This window comes from Chlorocebus sabaeus, chromosome 10 (genome assembly GCF_047675955.1).
Source record: "Chlorocebus sabaeus isolate Y175 chromosome 10, mChlSab1.0.hap1, whole genome shotgun sequence".
Taxonomy (NCBI): domain Eukaryota; kingdom Metazoa; phylum Chordata; class Mammalia; order Primates; family Cercopithecidae; genus Chlorocebus; species Chlorocebus sabaeus.
In genome coordinates, this window is record NC_132913.1 from 89,211,288 (window position 1) to 89,230,893 (window position 19,606).

The 19,606-nt window shown below is 40.5% G+C and overlaps 1 protein-coding gene across 6 annotated transcripts in view; it reads left to right on the forward strand.

The window, feature by feature from the left end:
• Positions 1–19,606, forward strand: part of CDK15 (cyclin dependent kinase 15) — a 93,208-nt gene that overhangs the window by 19,773 nt on the left and 53,829 nt on the right. For all 6 annotated transcript variants that reach the window (XR_005241468.2, XR_005241469.2, XR_012094267.1 and 3 more), the window contains exons 7-8: positions 8,227–8,350; positions 9,983–10,103. Coding sequence is in view for 3 of the 6 variants with exons in the window: in XM_073019937.1 (XP_072876038.1) it covers positions 8,227–8,350; positions 9,983–10,103 (245 nt within the window). In the remaining 3 variants the exon portion in view is untranslated. The remainder of the gene's footprint in view (positions 1–8,226; positions 8,351–9,982; positions 10,104–19,606) is intronic.

Here is a 19,606-nt window from a genome sequence, read left to right on the forward strand (position 1 = left end):
TTTTATGGTAATGCTTGGCAATTTGAATAGAGGAGCAGAGAATGTAGACAGTTGGATTGAGTCAGAGTTGAAGTTCTGCCAGACATATGAAAGGAAGAGACAGGTAGGCAAGAGAGTTGAAGAGATTATCAAGACAGAAGTTAAGGTGTTGGTCAGTGGTATCTAGTCTGAGTCTAATCTGAGCGAAGGAAGTGAAGATAAGCAGCTTGCTGATAGTTATGAAGAGAGTGGAAGGGTTCAAGGACCTGGAGCTGTTGATTAAATAGAAGAATGGTTGGAGAAAGAATAACTGCGAGAGAGTGAGATTTTCAGGCTTGAGTGACTCTCACATAGCAGACACTGTGCTAAATGCTTCGAAGGAAAACTAGACATAAAAGACATGATCCCTGCCCTCAAGGGAGTACAGCCAAAAACAAAAGATAAGAAATAGGCACCAATACTATTACAGTACACTTGTGTAGAATGTCAAGAAAGAAATACAATCTAGTACTATAGATGTGCAAGGGCATCAAAGATATCTTCTAGTTTTAAGAAGTTTCAGATCTTAGGCCGGGCGCGGTGGCTCACGCCTGTAATCGCAGCACTGTGGGAAGCAAGGTGGGTGGATCACAAGGTCGGGAGATCGAGACCATCCTGGCTAACACAGTGAAACACCGTCTCTATTAAAAAAATACAAAAAAAAAAAAAAAAAAAAAAAAAAAAGCTGGGCATGGTGGCAGGCGCCTGTAGTCCCAGCTACTCAGGAGGCTGAGGCAGGAGAATGGCATGAACCCAGGATGTAGAGCTTGCAGTGAGCCAAGATCCCGCCACTGCACCCTAGCCTGGGTGACAGAGCGAGATTCTGTCTCAAAAAAAAAAAAAGAAATTTCAGATCTTAAACACATTGTATTTCAAGAGTCTGGAATAGGAGAGCATGTTACAGGGAGAGAAAATGTTTTCAGCAAAGATGCAGAGTAGGGAAATAGAGGATATGTTCAGGGAGGAGGACCCAAAAGTCATGGCTTGTTAGGGTTAGAGGAAACACAGTGTTTTGCAATCTCCAGGTTCCATTAGTGCGTTTTGAAATCAATATGGTGGTTAGCAACCTGCATTTTTAAAAATGAAATAAATAAATGAGAAGAGAATAGAAAATATTAGCATGCATTACATTTTGAAAGAACAAGTATTATTTTCTGCAACTTTTGCTCCAATTGTAACTGTACTTATATTTTTATGTATGGATGTGAATACCAGATACATATATATTTCTTACTGTAGACTGCAGTAAAAAAATCTTTAAAGCACTAGCCTGGTCTAACTTCCTTATTTTGCAGAGGAGAAATCCAAGATCTGAGAGGACAAACATTTTGCCTGAGGTTACAGAACCAACTTATGCCATTGCTAAAAGTGATTCTTAGTTAAAATTCTTTCCCACTAGTGCCATACTGCATTTCTAGTTCTGTTGACCTGAAATACAGAATATATTAGTGAAACAGCATATACAAGTCTGGGGAAATAGATTGGGTAGGCGGCTGAAAGCCTCATTTTCTAAGAAATGTGGACCTTGGGCAGGGTATGGTGGTTCATACCTATAATCCCAGCACTTTGGGAGGCCAAGTCAGGAAGATCACTTGTGCCCAAGAGTTCAAGAGTAGCATGGGCAACATAGCAAGACCTCATCTCTACAAAAAATTTAAAAATCAGCTGAGCATGGTGGCATACACCTGCAGTCCCGCTACCTGGGAGGCTAGGTGGGTGGATCATTTGAGCCCAGGAGTTTGAGGCTGAGGTGAGCCACGATCACACAACTACACTCCAGCTTGAGTGACAGAGGAAGACCCTGTCCCTAAAAAAGAAAGAAATGTGAATTTTATTCCTTGGAGAGTACAGTCATTAGTCATTAAATTTGAGTTGAGAGAAAGTGATATGATCAGAAGAAATTCATATCACTGTGGTCTGTAGGATGTATGAAAGGAAAGAAGAGACTAGAGTCAGGGATTCCACTTAAGAATTTTTTGTTTGTTTGTTTTGAGACAGAGTCTCGTTTTGTTACCCAGGCTAGAGTGCAGTGGCGCAGTCATGGCTCACCTCAGCCTCAAACTCCCAGCCTCAAATGATCTTCCCACCTCGGCCTCCCAAAGTGCTGGAATTACAGGTGTGAGCCAAAGAATTTATTGATATGGCCTGGCCTAATGCTTCTCAAACTTCAGTGAGCAGCCAAGTGACCGGAGACCTGACTCAGCAAGTCTGGGGTTAAACCTGAACCTCTGCATTCTAACATGAGCCAAGCTGATGCAGACGGTGCTGATCAAGAGCCAAGCACTGAGCAAGGATCTAGTTAGCAATTAGTAATCAAGTACAACATTATGGTAGTGACAATGAGAATGGAGAGGAATGTGAAAATCAGCAACAAAGAAGAGTTCACCTCTTGGTAATGTGAGCATGAGGAGGGAAAGGATGGGGCCAAACATAACTGGTTTTGAGTTTGACTGACGAGGAGAATTGTAGCTCTATTAACAGAAATAGGAGAAGAAGTTGGTTTGGAGAGAAAGAGAAGGAGTCCTGTTTCAGACATGTTGAGGTCCCAGGTGAGACAGGATCTCCAAAGGGAAATGAGCAGTAGGCAATCTAAAAGGAAATCTGTGCTCAGAAGGGAGCTGTGAGCTGGACGTGTAGATCTCAGGGTCTTCAGCACATAGAGTTTAGAAGACAAGGAATAGGCAACCAAAAGAGCAAATACACAAAGAGAGGAGGACTGATGATGAGACTTTTGCCTTTTGGGATGAGAAGAGGAACAGGAAATTAAGGAACGAAGGGAAGCAGCTTATAGGAATTCAGAGCATCTGGAAAAAAATACACACTGTCATGGAAGTTAAGGGAAGAAGCAATTTCAAGAAGGAGGGTATGGTGGACAGTATTGCAAGCATCGGAAATACAGCTAAAAGTCATACTCTTGACTGCATTGACCTTGTGGATTTGTGAGGGACACACTAATAAATAAAGGAATTTATTGTGGGTATATGGAGGCACAAAGGAAAAGGTTATCCAAATCAAAGCACGTGGGAGTAAGGATGAGTTCTCCAAGGTGGAGGCATCAGTGAATGTGTGAAGGGGCACAGAGCATCCATGCCCATCCCAGGCAATCCTCCTCCAGAAGTCTCCATGAGAGTTCAGCTATCCAGAAGGTCTCTGTACCCTAATCTTTCTGGGTTTTGCAGAGGCTTCATTGTGTAGGCATGATTTATTAAACTATTGGCCACTGGTGATCAACTTAACCTTCTGGTGATCAACTTAACCTTCAGCCCCTCTCCCCTCCCTAATCGGGTCTTGGTCTTTCCAGTGACCCAGTCCCTATCCTAAAGCTACCCAAGGGTCTGCCAGCTATCGGTCAACTCTACAAAAAGACATCACTTTGGAGATTCTAAGGATTTTAGGAGTTGGCTGCCAGGAATCTAGTTGAAGATCAAACATATATTTCACAACATCACAGTCGTGCTATTTTATATAAGGAGCCATTAAATGGTTTTAAACAAAGAGGTGATAAATTCAGATTTTCTTTTTATAAAGCTTACACTGATGACAGTGTAGTGAATAGACTGGAATGAGGGCAATACTTTTTTTTCAAAATGTTATATTCCCCTGACCCTACTTTCTCCTTGTTTTCTTCTACCTCTCTCCCTCTACTCATTCCCTGAATGCTGGTGTCTGTTAAGGTTCCAGCCTTGACTATGAGGCTAATCAGAATCACAGTGGTACAGATGTAAGATGATGGTAGGAGAACGTGGGCAGATATGAGACCGATTACTTAGCCAGAACTGATGGGAAAAACAAGAGTCAGCAATATTTTTTTCTGGATTTGAGTATTAAGATGGATAATGGTGCCATTCACTGTGATAGAGAATCAGAAAGAAAAATTTACTTTGGAGAGATACGGTGAATTGTGTTTTAGACATGCTAAGTTTGAGGTGATTGTGGGATGTACAGGCGAACTCCAGACTATGTGGGCCTAAAGTAGAAAGGCAATCTGAATTGGAGATAAAGATTTTGAAATCATCAGAATACAGTTGTTCATTAGAGCACTGTCAATGGGTAAGATAGCTAAGGGAGCATGTGTAGAGTGATAACAGAAGATCAAAGATGGAACCCTAAGAATATCAATATGTTATTATTTATTAGTTTATTATGTTTTATTTTTTTAATTTAATTTTTATTTATTTGTTTATTTTTTAGATGGGAGTCTCTGTTGCCCAGGCTGGAGTGCAGTGGCGCAATCTCAGCTCACTGCAACCTCCGCTTCCTGGGTTCAAGCAAGCCTCCTGCCTCAGCCTCTCAAGTAGCTGGGTCTACAGGCACCCCCCACCTCGCCCGACTAATTTTTGTATTTTTAGTAGAGGCGGGGTTTCACCATGTTGGCCAGGCTGGTCTTGAACTTCTGACCTTAAGTGATCCACCTGCCTTGGCCTTCCAAAGTCCTGAGATTGCAGGTATGAGCCACTGTGCCTGGCCTATTTTTATTTTTTATAGAGATGGTTTCTTGCTGTGTTGCCCAGGCTGGTCTCAAACTCCTGAACTCAAGCACAACTCCTGCCTTGGCCTCCCAAAGTTCTGGGATTACACGTGTGAGTCCTTGCGCTTGGCCAGAATATCAATATATTAGATATCAGTAGAAGTAGAATCTATAAAAAGAACAGCCAGAGGGGTAGAAAAAAAAATTAGGAGATTGTGGAACCGAAAGAAGAGAGCAGCGCCTCAGGAAGGAAGGCATGGTCTATGATGCCAAATGCTGCAAAGATAAGGAATAAGAGGTATCTGTTGGGTTTCATAGGAAAAGTCATAGGAAACCATGGAAAAAACACTGTGAATGACACAATCATTGCAAAAGCATTTTTATAGGGGGATGAATTTTGTATTTCAGAGGACAAACAATTCCATACAATGGCAAGATCTAGTGTGTGACCACCGGAGTTAGTGTCTGAAGTGGACTGGAGAAGCAGATCATTGGAGCTGAGGTTGGCTGGAGCTGAGGTTGGCTAGAGCTGTTCTCATGGGCACTAATGTCATAGAGGCAACAGCTGTAATCCAAGTGCCCACATCTTCAGTGAATGACAGAGAGTGATTGAGAGTTCAGTGAATGACCGCTAAAAGAAGAGTAATGGAAGATGTCACTGGATGGCATTAAAATCCAAGGGACAGGGGTTTTTACTTAAAAGTAGAGCAGTAATTGTTTTGAAGTGGTAGTGGGGAAAAGGGAGGCAGCTTATGACACTTGTCAGTGGTCAAAGGTATGAGGAAGTTATAGAAAAACTAATATCCACTTGAGAATACTATAGGGAAGCAGTGAGCTCAAGGTCTTATTTAAGGAAAGGAGCCAGAAGGAAATTCACCAGAGGTTAGCTTTTAGGTAGTTTTTAAAGCAGGATTGAGGAATGGAGAGTAAACAGTGAAAAGGTTTGGGAGAGAGAGGAGCAATAGATATGAGGCTAAACAGAGGAAGCACAGAGCAGAATGGAGATGAGCATATTGGGAGGAAAAGGAATAGTCAGAAGCTTATATTTTGAGTTGTGACCAAGGAAGGCAGGGTGGGAATCCTAGTGAGGTTATCTTGTTTCATATTTCTAGTAGAACGAGTCCCAGGGATCAGGAGGATGGAAGGACTCAGGCTTCCCTATAAGGAGTTGGCTAACGGATCTCATTGGTTTTTGAGTAACTCCTGGCCCAGATGGCACTAGTTCAATGGAATTATTTTGTTCCCCCAAACCTTATTGAGTTGGAAACAGGTCTAACCCCTGGGATTTGGGAAGCCTTTCTGGAAAGAGTCACCCACAGTCTGGCTGATGTTGAACTGTGCAGATGCCATCATATTTGGTTATGTTAGGATGCAGTAACTGGTGAAGCTTCTGCAGTGTTGAAGGAAGAATCCAGGTTGGGAGGGATGAAAGGGTGAGTGGGTCGTGAGGTTTGTCAGCACAAAAGTTTTGAGAAATGTGGTTATAAAATGCCATACCTTAATGCTGCAGTGCTTTACCACTTACAAATGCCTGTAGATGTATCTGGCAGAGAGGAAAGGGGTTGAATGGCAAGAAGGTGGGAAGTGACTGTGGCTAATTAGTGAGAACAGTCTACACTCGAGACATAAAAGGCATTTCAAGCTGACCTACTAAGAAGTTCTGTCTCTGACTCAGCCAGCTTGCTCTCTCCTTCCCTCTCATGTTTTCATTTTCTGTCTTTTCTCTAGTTTCTCAGGATGGTATAGTGGAGTCAGACAAGTCTGAATTTGAGTCTTGGCTCTGACTCTTCCTAGACATGTTTTTAAAGTTACATTGAGCCCTGTTTTTCTCTGCAAACTGAGGATAAGCATGCTATTCCAAAGGCTGTATCCCTCACTGGTCACCAACTTCCTGTCTTCTATCTACCTGGCTTCATCTTCCTTTTTCCCTAGTCCTGCATATTGAAAAAGTTTTTTTTTTTTTTTTGCGACGGAGTCTTGCTCTGTCACCCAGGCTGGAGTGCAGTGGCATGATCCTGGCTCACTGCAACCTCTGCCTTCCAGGTTCAAGCAATTCTCCTGCCTCAGCCTCCCGAGTAGCTGGAATTATAAGCAGACGCCACCACACCCAGCTAATTTTTGTATTTTTAGTAGAGATAGAGTTTCACCACATTGGCCAGGCTGGTCTTGAACTCCTGACCTCAGGTGATCTGCTCGCTTCGGTCTCCCAAAGTGCTGGGATTATAGGCATGAGCCACTGGGCCAGTCTGAAAAACATATTTTTAAGCACATACTATGGTATCTTCTTGTCTTTTACCTGGAATTTAAGCTGGTTCTTTGTATTGTCTTTTCTATGAACACATTTACTTTTATAACCAATCAGAAGGTTTAAATGTCAGTGTAGGAATTTTGTGCTGTGGAAGCTTCGTGGCTTGGTGAATGGTAAAATGAATAGTGTGTGTATATTTGAAGCACCAGGAAAAGAAAATGCTGGGAAGATTCATGGAACCAGTTAACATTTGACTAGGAGTCAGAAGAAATTTTTAAAATTCTTAAATGGTTTATGAACCTGATGTGGTAGCTACATGAAACCTGCACAGCTGCAGGTGTGCTATGGCAGGTAAACTCCCCATGCTCCTGCTTCCATTGGACCATTTGGCTCCAATGTCTCCAGGTCATTGTTAGGTCAGTAGTGGTCCTAGCATCTCTGAAGGTCCTAGTTTTCTAAGATACTGTTGAAAAAGAGGATTAATCCACATAACTCTGCATCTGCCATTTTGCCCATGTCCCAGGAATGCTGGGCCCGGCCCTTCCTTTCTGAACTGCCAGAACATGTTCTCAGTTGACATAAGTCTTTATAAATACTGATGTTGGTGTTTGAATTCTCAATTGCCAATGGCACTGGAAAATAGCAAAAGATACTTGGAATACTAAGCATTCTTTTTTTCCCGTAAGTTTCCGTAATGGTGGGAACCTAGTAATGGCTTTGGTTTCGGTGCCTCATAACCACATGAAACATTTTTAAATTGGGGCTTAGAATGTGTTTTTCCCTTTTATTTCTCCACCACTACCATTTACCCTTTCTCCCTTCTTCCCCCTACAATTTATTCCTTATTCTTTTTTGATTTTTTTTTGAGGGGGGGGTCTAACTTCTTTTGGTCTCTCTTCCCTTTTCATCGCACTATGTATTTCCCTTGTTTTCGACTTTGAATTTAAGACTTTAAAAATAGGTTTAAGAAGATAAAGATTTATTTATTTTCTAATACCATCTAAAGATATATTTTTTAGTGTGGTCTCCTTGTGTTGTGTTTTTAAAAGGGTTTCATATCAGAGAGCCTGGAAAACTTAAGCAGTTGTAAACTTTAGAATATCATTTCCAGGTCAACTTTGATCTTGTATGCCAAGTTCATCGGTGGGGAAAAAAATTAAATCTTTCACATCTAAATCAATAACTAGTGTTCCAAAGGAAACTTCAAAGTTTCACTTTAGATTTTTAAAGAAGGGTAATTCCTTCAGTATCAAAGAAATGAGATGTCAGGAAAAGCCGGATTCCCTTTGTTTAGGACACAGTCTAGTTACTTGACTTTCCTTGTCCTTTTTCTTCCCCGTCTGAATGTAAAATTCTTCTTCTTCTTCTTTTTTTTTTTTGGCTCTCAAGAGATACTTTTACTATATTCTTTGAGATGACTGTTTCTGATTTAGAGGCGAAATCAGCACGTGGTGGCTCAAATCTCCTTATGGATAGTGTTTCTTCCTTCCAGCTTTTCATGTTTCAACTTTTGCGGGGCCTGGCGTACATCCACCACCAACACGTTCTTCACAGGGACCTGAAACCTCAGAACTTACTCATCAGTCACCTGGGAGAGCTCAAACTGGCTGATTTTGGTAAGTCGCCCCTCGGGTCTCATTCTGGGCTGTGAACAATGACGCTTTTGTGTGCGCTTGTTTAAGCATCGACTGGGCCTGGCCTTTGAAAACTGGAGGCCTGAGAACATGATGCTTTGTGAGGATATCAAACTACCATAAAGGAAGTGTGAGGCACGAAACAGGGAGGGATTGGTAGCTTTCTAGGATTCCACCAAGTCCCAGTTTAGTCAGATGGCCAAAAGCTGGGCACCTCTACTGCCCCACTGCCAGTTTTGATATAGAGACATTGGTAGAGTAAACTGTACTTAGTAAGTTTTCCTAAATCTAAGTGAATATACAAATTATATTTGAGCAGATCGAGATTATCCCAAGATGATAAAGAGACTAACCCCAGATTGTAGCATGGACTTCTGTCAGGATGGAGACTCCAGGACACTTGTTCCTGCTCTCCTACCTTCTTTATATAGGTATGAGATGCAAAGTTTTGTTCCCATTAAAGTGAAGCAGATTTCCTCTAAGTATCACTGTATCTTTCCATTTTAGCACTTATCACAGTTTATAGTTATATTCACACACACAAATACATGCATACACACAAATATATGCACATGTGTGCGCACACCCACACGCACAAATATATGTAGATTTGCATGATGATTTTGTCTCAACTGGACTGTAAGCATAATGAGGGCACCCTGGGTATGTTTTTGCTTATCATTTTATCCCTAGTGCCTGGTACCATAGTAGGTGCTTAATAAATACTTGTTGAAAAACTGGCTCTATGTGAGCTAAGGAACCAGTCTTCTCTGTTTGGCAGATGCCAAATGGTGATACTATCACTGCAGTATTTATTCTGAGATGGCAGCTTTTATCCTGACATGTAAGCATTTAACAGATATTTGTTTATCAGTTCTCCATAATAGCAAACTCATCTATTGAAGTTTTTTTGCAATTCTGTAAGATAAACAGCTGACTGACAGAAAGACTCATTTTGCAGAACATCACTTAGAAATTCATCTAAGGTCCTACCAAAGTGATTAACTTGGATGAGCAGTCCCTACGGTTTATCTGCTAAACTGGGCTTTCCTGGAGTGCCAAAACGGAAAGTGGCCATGTTAGTCATGAACTGAGCTCAGTTTCTGTTACAGAGACCCAAAATTACAGAGGTATAACATGCTAGAAACTTAACTTTCTCTTGCAACACAGTCCTGAACTAAGCGGGCAGAGCATATATGGTGGCCCCATGCTGTCTTCACCCAGGCTGCTTCTGTCACGTGGCTCCACCATCCCCCATTGCATGTTTCAAGATGGCTGCCACCTCCTGCTCATCACAGCCTGGAGGAAGGAGAAAAGGGAAACAGAACCCTTAACCCCTCCACTAAGGCATGATCTGGAAGTTCACACATCACCTCTGTTCATATAATATAGGCAAGAATTTAGTCACCTGACCACACTCAGCTGCCAAGAAGGCCAAAATTTGAGAAATTCACTTAAAGAAGTGATAGACAAGAGTCAAGATAGTGATTAGTTCTACTAAAAGCACCTAAATTTGTGTGTTATTTTTTTTAATGGTGTTTACCCCAGTCCAGTGCATCAAGGTGCAAGCCAAGGTCCAGAACAGTGGGTTTTATGCTTTTCCCTTTTGGACAGGTCTTGCTCGGGCCAAGTCCATTCCCAGCCAGACATACTCTTCAGAAGTCGTGACCCTCTGGTACCGGCCCCCTGATGCTTTGCTGGGAGCCACTGAATATTCGTCTGAGCTGGACATATGGTAAGAGTGGTGCCAAGAAAATGGAGAAAGTGTGAGTCATCCTACTCACGAGGGTTGCTTTATCATCCACATTATATTTTAATAATAATTCTAATAATGGCAATCACTAATATACATATATATTTTTGAGATGGAGTCTCGCTCTGTTGCCCAGGCTGGAATGCAGTGGTGTGATCTCGGCTCACTGTAACCTCCACCTCCCAGATTCAAATGATTCTCCTGCCTCAGCCTCCTGAGTAGCTCTACCAAAAAAAATACTAATATTTATATACAGAAACATAAAGTACTTTCAAAGATACATCTCATTTGATTCTTGCAATTATTCTACAACCTTTTACTGTTGAACTGAGACTCACAGAGTTCTTGCCAAGGCATCTTCTGAATCGAACACTCATTCTTTTTATTTTATTTTACTTTTTGAGGTTGGGGTCTCACTAGATTGTCCAGGCTGGTCTTGAGCTCCCATGCTGAAGCAGTCCTCCCACTTCAGCCTCTTGAGTAGCTGGGACTGTAGGGTTACACCACTGCACCCTGGCAATCTCATGCTCTTTCTTTCATGCCTTTCCTCCTAGCTCCTCTCTTTAATCCTTTGCCTTGTCTCCTCCTTGACACCTTATCCTCAGAGAAACAAACATACATGCCCAAACCACAGACACACAGATGTGCACACACGTGCATGTGCGTGCACACACATCTGCATGAACATACTCACACAAGTTCAAACATAGTTCAGAGCCTGGTTTTGGGGGGGGGGAGGGAAAACAAAGACCAAGCTTCAAGACACCCGATTTTCATGCCAGTTCGATTTCTCATCAATTAACTCTGGATTCTGTTATCTTGAAAAAGTCATGTATCCTCTCTGTGTCTATGTTTCTCCATTTTAAAAAATGAAGGTAATATAAACTCTCCCCATCGGAGTTAAATGGAACTATAGTACAAGTATAAGAACCAAATAGGTGACTGGGCATGCCAGCTCATGCCTATAATCACAGCACTTTGGGAGACCAAGGCTGGAGGATTGATGGCTCCAGCCCAGTTGTTTAAGACCAGCCTGGATAGTGAGATGCTGTCTCTACATTTTTATTTTAAATTAGTCAGGTGTGATGGCTAATCAAACACTTCAGGAGGGCTGAAGTAGGATGATCTCCTGAGCCTGAGAAATTGAGGCTGCAGTGAGTCTTGATGGTACCCGTGCAATCCAGCCTGGGTTACAGAGAGAGACCCCATCCGAAAGAAAGAAAGAGAGAAAGAGAGAGAGAGAGAGGGAGAGAGGGAAAGAGGAGAGGGAGAGGGGGAGAAGAGAAGAGAGGGGGAGAGGTGGGGGAGGGAGGGAGGGAGGGAGGGAGGAAGGAAGGAAGGAAGGAAGGAAGGAAGGAAGGAAGGAAGGAAGGAAGGAAGGAAGGAAGGAAGGAAGGAATCCAGATAGGTGCTCTCAAGTAAAGCCACAGAGTTGGGGAGGCTCTAAGGTTAATGGGGTGCAATAGTGAGCTCTCAGACACTCATCATCCTAGAACAGCAGTGTTATTTTCTCTGGATCATATTCCTGGAGACCTCCCAGTCATCTGGGGGCCACTATTAGACATGTGATGACTTTACAGACACAGCCAACTCTCCAAAGGTAATGAAATATATGAATCTCTTTCAGTACCTTGGAAGAAAGGGTTTATATAAAAACACAAAGCCCTATTTTCAAAAATCCATAATTGATTTTAAAAAATTAAATGGTGTCCTAAAAGACTAAGCTAAGCTTTTAGATCTCCCAAAGAATTAAGAAAGGTTGCAGACATTTTTCTCCAGTGTAAGTCATTGATTTCTGATACCCGGCACAATTTCTAGAAATATCATCTGCTAGTCAAAACCCTCCTGAAACTGTCAGCTCACACTGCTCAGCACTGTCACTTCAAAGGACTCCGGCAGGCTCTGGCTTACTCAGCTCTTAATGATAGCTTCCTGATTATGTTTCACAGACAGAGTGAAACTTCTACCCATCAATTTTAAACTATATTTTATTATGGAATATTTAAAACATTCAAAAGTGTATATAACATATATGTAGATCAGTGATTCTCAACCAGGGAGCAATTTTGCTCTGCAGGGGACATTTGGCAATGTCTGGAAACATTTTTTGTTTTCACAGCTGGGGGTAGGGGGGTGGGGGTAGCACTGGCATCTAGTGGGTAGAGACCAGGGATGCTGCTAAACATCCTACAGTGCAGAGGACAGGCCCCTGCAACAAAGATTTATCCAACCCAAAACGTCTGTAGTGTCAAGATTAAGAAAGCTGATATAGATTAAGAAGTTTAATTTACTTTTAGAGACAGGGTCTCCCTTGGTTGCCCAGGCTGGAGTACAGAGGTGAGGTTGTCTCACAGCAGCCTCCAACTCCTGGGCTCAAGTGATCCTCCTGCCTCAGCCTCCTGAGTAGCTGGGAATACAGGTGTGTGCCACCACACCTGGCTAATTAAAAAAATGTAGAGAGAGAGAGTCTCACTTTGTTGCCCATGCTGGTCTCAAACTCCTGGCTTCAAGAGATCCTCTTGCCTTGGCTTCCCAAAGTGCTGGAATTACAAGTATAAGCCACCACACCCAACCAATTCAGAAGCTTAATAACATGAACTACATAACCTGCTACCCAGTGTAACAACTAGAACATAATCCGTACTGTCCTAACAACTGTGTCCCTTTCCCATAACCTGCCCCTCCACTAGAAGGCCTTTACCTGATATTTTTTTTCCTTTTTTTTGGTCAGTATTCTCTTACATCTTTTTAAAATAATCCTTTTACATTTTAGAGGTATTCTAAAGAATTTTTTTGTTTTACTTGATTTTGAGGTTTTATAAAAATGATGTTATATTGCTTTTAGTCTTCTGTAACTTGGTTTTGTTTCATTCAATATGTTACATGTTTCTAAGATTCATCCATGTTGATCTGTTTCGCTATACTTTATTTTCTGTTAGTGAATATTTCAGAGAGAGAGATATATATATAGGCTTTTTTTAATGTGTGAGATAGAGTCTTGCTCTGTTGCAGTGGCTTGATCTCGGCTCTCTGCAACCTTCGCCTCCTGGGTTCAAGCGATTCTCATCGCTCAGCCTTGCGAGTAGCTGGGATTGCAGGTGTGCCCCACCACACCCAGATCATTTTTGTATTTTTAGTAGAGACGGGGTTTCATCATGTTGGCCAGGTTGGTCATGAACTCCTGACCTCAGGTGATCCACCCGTCTTGGCCTCCCAAAGTGTTGGGGTTACAGGTGTGAGCCACTGCACCTGGCCTATGTTGTCTTTTTGAACAGAGTTCTGAATTATAATATTACTGACCCTATCTTCTCTTTTATGGGTAGCTCTTTTTGCTTCTTGTTTAAAAATTCCTTCCTTCCCTGAGGTCAGAATGATTTTGTCCAATACATTATTATTATTATTATTATTATTATTATTATTATTATTATTATTTTGATATGGAGTCTTACTCTGTAGCCCAGGCTGGAGTGCAGTGGCGCCATCCGGTCTCACTGCAACCTCCGCCTCCTGGGTTCAAGCAATCCCCCCACCTCAGCCTCCCAAGTAGCTAGGATTACAGACATGCACCACCATGCCTGACTAATTTTTTTGTATTTTTAGTAGGGACGAGGTTTCACCGTGTTGGCCAGGTTGGTCTCGAACTCCTGACCTCAAGTGATCCCCGTACCTTGGCCTCCCAAAGTGCTGGGATTACAGGTGTGAGCCACCACCCCTGGCCTGTCCAATACATTCTTTTAAAGATTGTAAAGTTTCTTCTTTCACTTTAAATCTTTAATACATTGAAATTGACTTGTATTTGCTAAACAGTTGTTTCACACTAATTTCTTCAGTGATGTGCCATGCCAAATCTCCTTTATATCAAGTTTTCATAAATACATAGGTCTGTTTCTGGGCTCTGTGTTCTGCCAATTTGTCTATTTTTATACCAGTACCACACTGTTAATGTCTATAGCTTTGTAATAATACTTGATATTTTGTAGGCCAAGTCTCCCAGCCTATTTCATCTTCTTCAAAAGTGTTTTGGCTATATTTCTCTTCTGATTTTTCATATAAATTTTAGATTTAATGTTTCCAGTTTCATGAAAAATGCTCCTGGGATTTTCATTGGAACTGCATAGTAATTATAGAACAATTGGTATATAATTTACTTCTTTATAATACAGTATTGTCCTCCAATTTTTTAACATGGCATATTGCTCCACCTGTTGAAGTTATTTTTAAATGACTTTTAATGAAGTTTTATATCCTTCTCTTGAAGGTCTGACATACCTGAAACAAAGGTTCTTGTAAGTCTATTTAATTGTTTATTGTTTCTTTTTGTTCTTGCATATGGTATCTTTTTTCCTATGTGTGTTCATTTGTTTTTGACAGTGGTATGCTGATTTGCCTTGGAATTTTATTTGTGAGATTTCATTGAGGACCTGAATGAAGTGCGTTCCCTCAGAGAGGATTTGCATTTAATGACGCCAGATAAAGCATATATTTTTAAATGAAATTTATTATTATATTTTACATAAATGTTGGTCTACTACCCAGACCCTGATTTCTTAATAACGTTTTCTGTTAAAAAGAACTTGGATTCTTTGAATAAATGACTGATTCTAAAGCTGGGGCAGATAATGTACAAGATGAGCCTGGAGCATCTTGTTGGGCCAGAAAATTTCCTTACAAAGTAATCAAAAAATGAAAGGAATATGTCAAAAGGACATGGGAAACAACTTGAAGAGGCTTCTGCTGGTTAAATCTGGGACAATTTGAGCATCAAAGTAAATAATGAGAGTAATGGATTATAATCCGTTGAATAAAATAAGATAGCTAGCTTCCTGGCTAGTTAGATAAGAAGGGAAGCTCACTGGATGCAGTGGCTCACACCTGTAATCCCAGCACTTTCAGAGGCCGAGGTGGGTGGATTACTTGAGGCCAGGAGTTCAAGACCACTCTGGCCAACATGGTGAAACACGATCTCTACTAAAAATACAAAAAATTAGCTGGGCCTGGTGGTGCACGCCTGCAATCCCAGCTTCTCAGAGGATTGCAGTGAGCTGAGATCGCGCCAGTGTACTACAGCCTGCCTGGGCAACAGAGTGACAGCCTAAGCTTCTCCTGACAGAATAATGTCAACTAATAACTGGATTGAAAATGACAGTTAGAAAATCACTGTTTTATAACCAGTATAGTAGTATTTGGTGGAAACAAGAATAATTAATGCTAAAGTAGAGGGGGAAAGTTTGATGAGGAATAAGATATTTACATAGTCTCAAAGTACCTTTCACAAATTACTTGTTAATCACAAAGGGGAAAAACGGTAACTTTACAGTAGGGAAATTTGGCAGACAATATCTTGCCCAAGTGATTAAAGTTAATATGATGAATAATGGGACTGACTGACATCATGTGTCTCCTCATATGATGCACTGAGAAGGATATAATATCATTTATGTGGTATTTCTGTTGGAGGGAAGCATAATCTGACTCTAATCATGAGGATACATCAGATAAACCTAGTTTAAGGGACATTCTACAAAGTAACTGGCCTGTAATTATTAGAAGTGTTAAGATTTTACAAGATAAAGACTGAGGAACTGTTCCAGATTAAAGGAGACTCCAGAAACATGCCAACTAAATGTAATGCATGGTCCTAGATTGGATCTTGGGGGAGATGGTGCTCTAAAGAATACTGTAGGAACAATAGGTGAAATTTCAGTAGGGACTGTGGATTAGATAGGGTTATTGGATGAATGTTAAATTTCCTGATTTTGATAATTGTACTGTTGTTATATAAGAGGATACTTTGATTCTCAGAAAATACCAACATAATTATTTAGGGATGAAGAGTCATGATATCTACAATTTACCCCCTAATGCTTCAGAAAAGATATAGACAGATACATAGATAGATAGATAGATAGATAAAATAATGAAACAAAAGTGACAAAATATTGGCAATGACTGAACCTGTTTGGAGGATATAAGAGAGTTCTTTATACTGCTGCAACTTTTCTATAAGTTTGAAATTATTTCAAGATTAAGAGTTGCCTCCAAATTGCAAAATCCTGTTTCATCACAGATAGTGTGAGACGCACTAGCCTAACATGTGATCAGAATTTGTAATTTCACAGCACACAGAATGTGTGTTTGAGAAGAATGTGTGTGTCCGCCCAATCATTGAGTACTATTTTTTGTTTGTTTGTTTTGTTTTGTTTTTGAGACAGAGTCTCACTCTGTCTCCAAGGCTGGAATGCAGTGACTCTATCTCGGCTCACTGCAACCTCCACCTCCTGGGTTCAAGCGATTCTCTTGCCTTAACCTCCCGAGTAGCTGAGATTACAGGTGCACACCATCACGCCCAGCTAATTTTGTATTTTTAGTAGAGATGGGGTTTTGCCATGTTGGCCAGGCTGGTCTCGAACGTTAGACGTCAGGTGATCCACCTGCATTGGCCTCCCAAAGTGCTGGGATTACAGGCGTGAGCCACCGTTTTTACATATGTTCAAAAATTTAAGATTGCTGTTTGTGTTATCCAAATCTTCTTTATATTATTTTCATCTTTTTAACCTACCAATGAAAGGTGTGTTGAAATCATTCACTATATTATTGATTTGTCAGAATTCTATCCACTTTTGCTTTATATGCTTTGAAGCTATTTTCATTAAGTACGAGTAAATTTAAGACTGCTCATTATTCCTTTGTGCACTTTAGTTACCACTTTCAGAATAATTTTCCTTTCTCCTGAAATACATCTTTTAGAGTTTTTTTGTGTGTGTATGTAGGGCTGCTGGTGGCAAATTCTCTGTTTTTGTTTTCAGAAGATAAGCCCTAATTATCGAAAGGTAGTTTTGTTGGGGATGTGATTCTAGATTGACAGTTGTTTCTCTCAGAACTTTGAAGATGTCATTCCTCTTTGTCTTCCTTTGTTGCTGTCGAGGAGTTTGCTTTTAGCCTTATTACCTTCCTTTTGCAAGTGATCTCATTTTCTCTGGATGTTTTAAAGACTTTTTTCTTTGCCTTTGTAATTAGGCAGTTTTCTCTAGGAGGTGTCTAGTGTGGATTTCTTTTTACTTACCCTGCTTGGTATATCTTGTGCTTCTTCCATTTATGAATTCATGTCTTTCATCAGCCATTTTCTTTTTGAATATTGACTCTATTCTATTCTCTGTCTGTAGAGCTCCAATGAAAGACTATTAGATCATATTCTTCTGTTATCCATTTCTCTTCTTTCCTTCATATTTTCCATTTCCTTAACTTTCTGTGATGCATTCTGGGTAATTTCTTCAACTCATCTACCAGTTATTTAAGTCTCTCTTAAACCGTGTATTATGTTGGTGCAAAAGTAATTGTGGTTTTTGCCATTGAAAGTAATGGCAAAACCATAATTACTTTTACACCAACCTATATCTCTTACCTTTTTACCGCATATACAAAAATATATGTTATTCCATGGATAAGTGTTTCATGAGTTTAACCATGAGCAACAATGACACTTAGAATATAAAAATGCAATTATAAGTTAAAATTATTATTACTCTTATTGATTTCATTTGATTGTTGTTTGCCTAGTAAAACTAAAAATGTAATGTAGAAATAGAACAATATGCATCTTCCATTGAGCTCACTATATTTGTTTACCCTCAAAGTAATTGCTAGACCTTGGGTGTTTACACTGAGATCCCTCTCCTCCCATTTTTTTTCTCTTTCTTTTCAGAGTGATAAGAGGGGAAGTGAGAAGGGAGAAGATTTCCAGTTGGTAAAGAATGAAAAAGAAAGAAAAATAATCCTATTCTGCTAGGCCGTGCAACCCCATAGGGTCCAAAGTGAATGCCTTTGTAGGAGGTAGATGATACTTGGTGAGCATTAGTACCTTTGTCTTAAAGAAACCAATTATAACCCGTAGTGCAGAGCCTCTCCTTCACAATGAGGCCTGGTGGCAGCAGTGTCAGTAGGGGGCCAGAGCAAATAAACAGGGGCTCTAGTTAATTATGGAAAACTTGCAACTAGGACATATTGGTTATTCCCAATGCTCCCAACCAACATCCTCTCATCTTCCGCCATCTTTTCTTCTCTCTCTTTCTGCTACCTTTTCAGACCTTAAAAGATTCCATTAGGGACTTTAGTGAGAAAAACGCAATATTTTAGGATTATTAAATGGTGTGGTTTTTAGTTTTTTTTGTATTGTGTTAAAATATACATAAAATTTTCCATTCATCACCATTTTCAAGTGTACAATTCAGTGGCATTCAGTACATTCACATTGTTGTTGTAACCATCACCACTGTCCGTCTCCAGAACTTTTCATCATCCCAAACTCAAACGCTGCACGTATTAAACGATAATTTCCCATTACCGCCTCTCCTCAGCCCCTGGTAACCATTATTCTACTTTTTATCTTTACGAATTTGACTATTCTTCGTACCTCATATAAGTGGAATCGTACAATACTTCTTCTGTGTCCAGCTTGTTTTGCTTAGCATAACGTTTTCAAGGTTCATCCATGCCATAGTACACTGAGTTTTCAAGAAGCATTTATTTCAGTACACAAGGTCGTCTATTCAGTATCAGTTTCAGGCAGCTGCTGGTTTTAGGACTAGAGAAAGTTGTCTCCGCCTAACAGATTCTTTACTGTCAAATTTCTTGCTGCAAACTTCCAAATATAAAAAGAGTGGTCTAGAGAAAAGCAAGTGAGAATGTCATGTCACTGCCATATATTACGTTATTCTGAATTAACTTCAACAGTAAAAAATGAAATACTGATTCATTTCTCCCGACAACATTTTGATATGCTCCTTGCACCTCCAAAAAGCCTAAAACTCCTGAGATGGTTTTTTCCTCCAGGGATTGCCTAAGGAATCTGAGGAATCTTTCCCCCTCTTATGGAAGAATTTGTTCATGCTCAGAATAGAGAAAAAGTAGGAGAACCAGAAAGAGGAGAAAACATGTAAGCAGTTTCCTCTAACTTGACTGAAGAACCACAGTTGGAACCATAAAATGATCCAGCGCTTCTCTCCCTTCTGGAAGGGTTTAATGTTTGATGTCACCAGGTCTTTTCTCCCTTGCATATGCATTTCCCCTTCATCTACACGGGTTGCCCCAGGAGTATCTCTACAGAGCAGAAATCCTCAGAGAAGCTTAAAGATATGTAGGGTAAGAGGAGCCCCAGGAATGAAGATTTAAGAACAAAATAGAAAAATAAAAGGAAGTGGAAGCTAGTTCCCTATCTGGACTTGAATGTTCAGAATATTTAAAATGTTTGCTTTAACAATAGTCTGTGGTGGGCAAAATAGATGATAGCCACATGACTTGTATTCTTAAGGGCCAAGAAGCAAATTGAAAAAAAAAAAAAAAAAAAGTTCTGAACAGAAATGAAAAAAATAAGATAAATTGCATAGTTTTGTTTGTATGTACATTTGTTTGTTTGTTTGAGATGGAGTCTGGCTCTGTCACCCAGGCTGGAGTGCAGTGATGCGATCTAGGCTCACTGCAACCTCTGG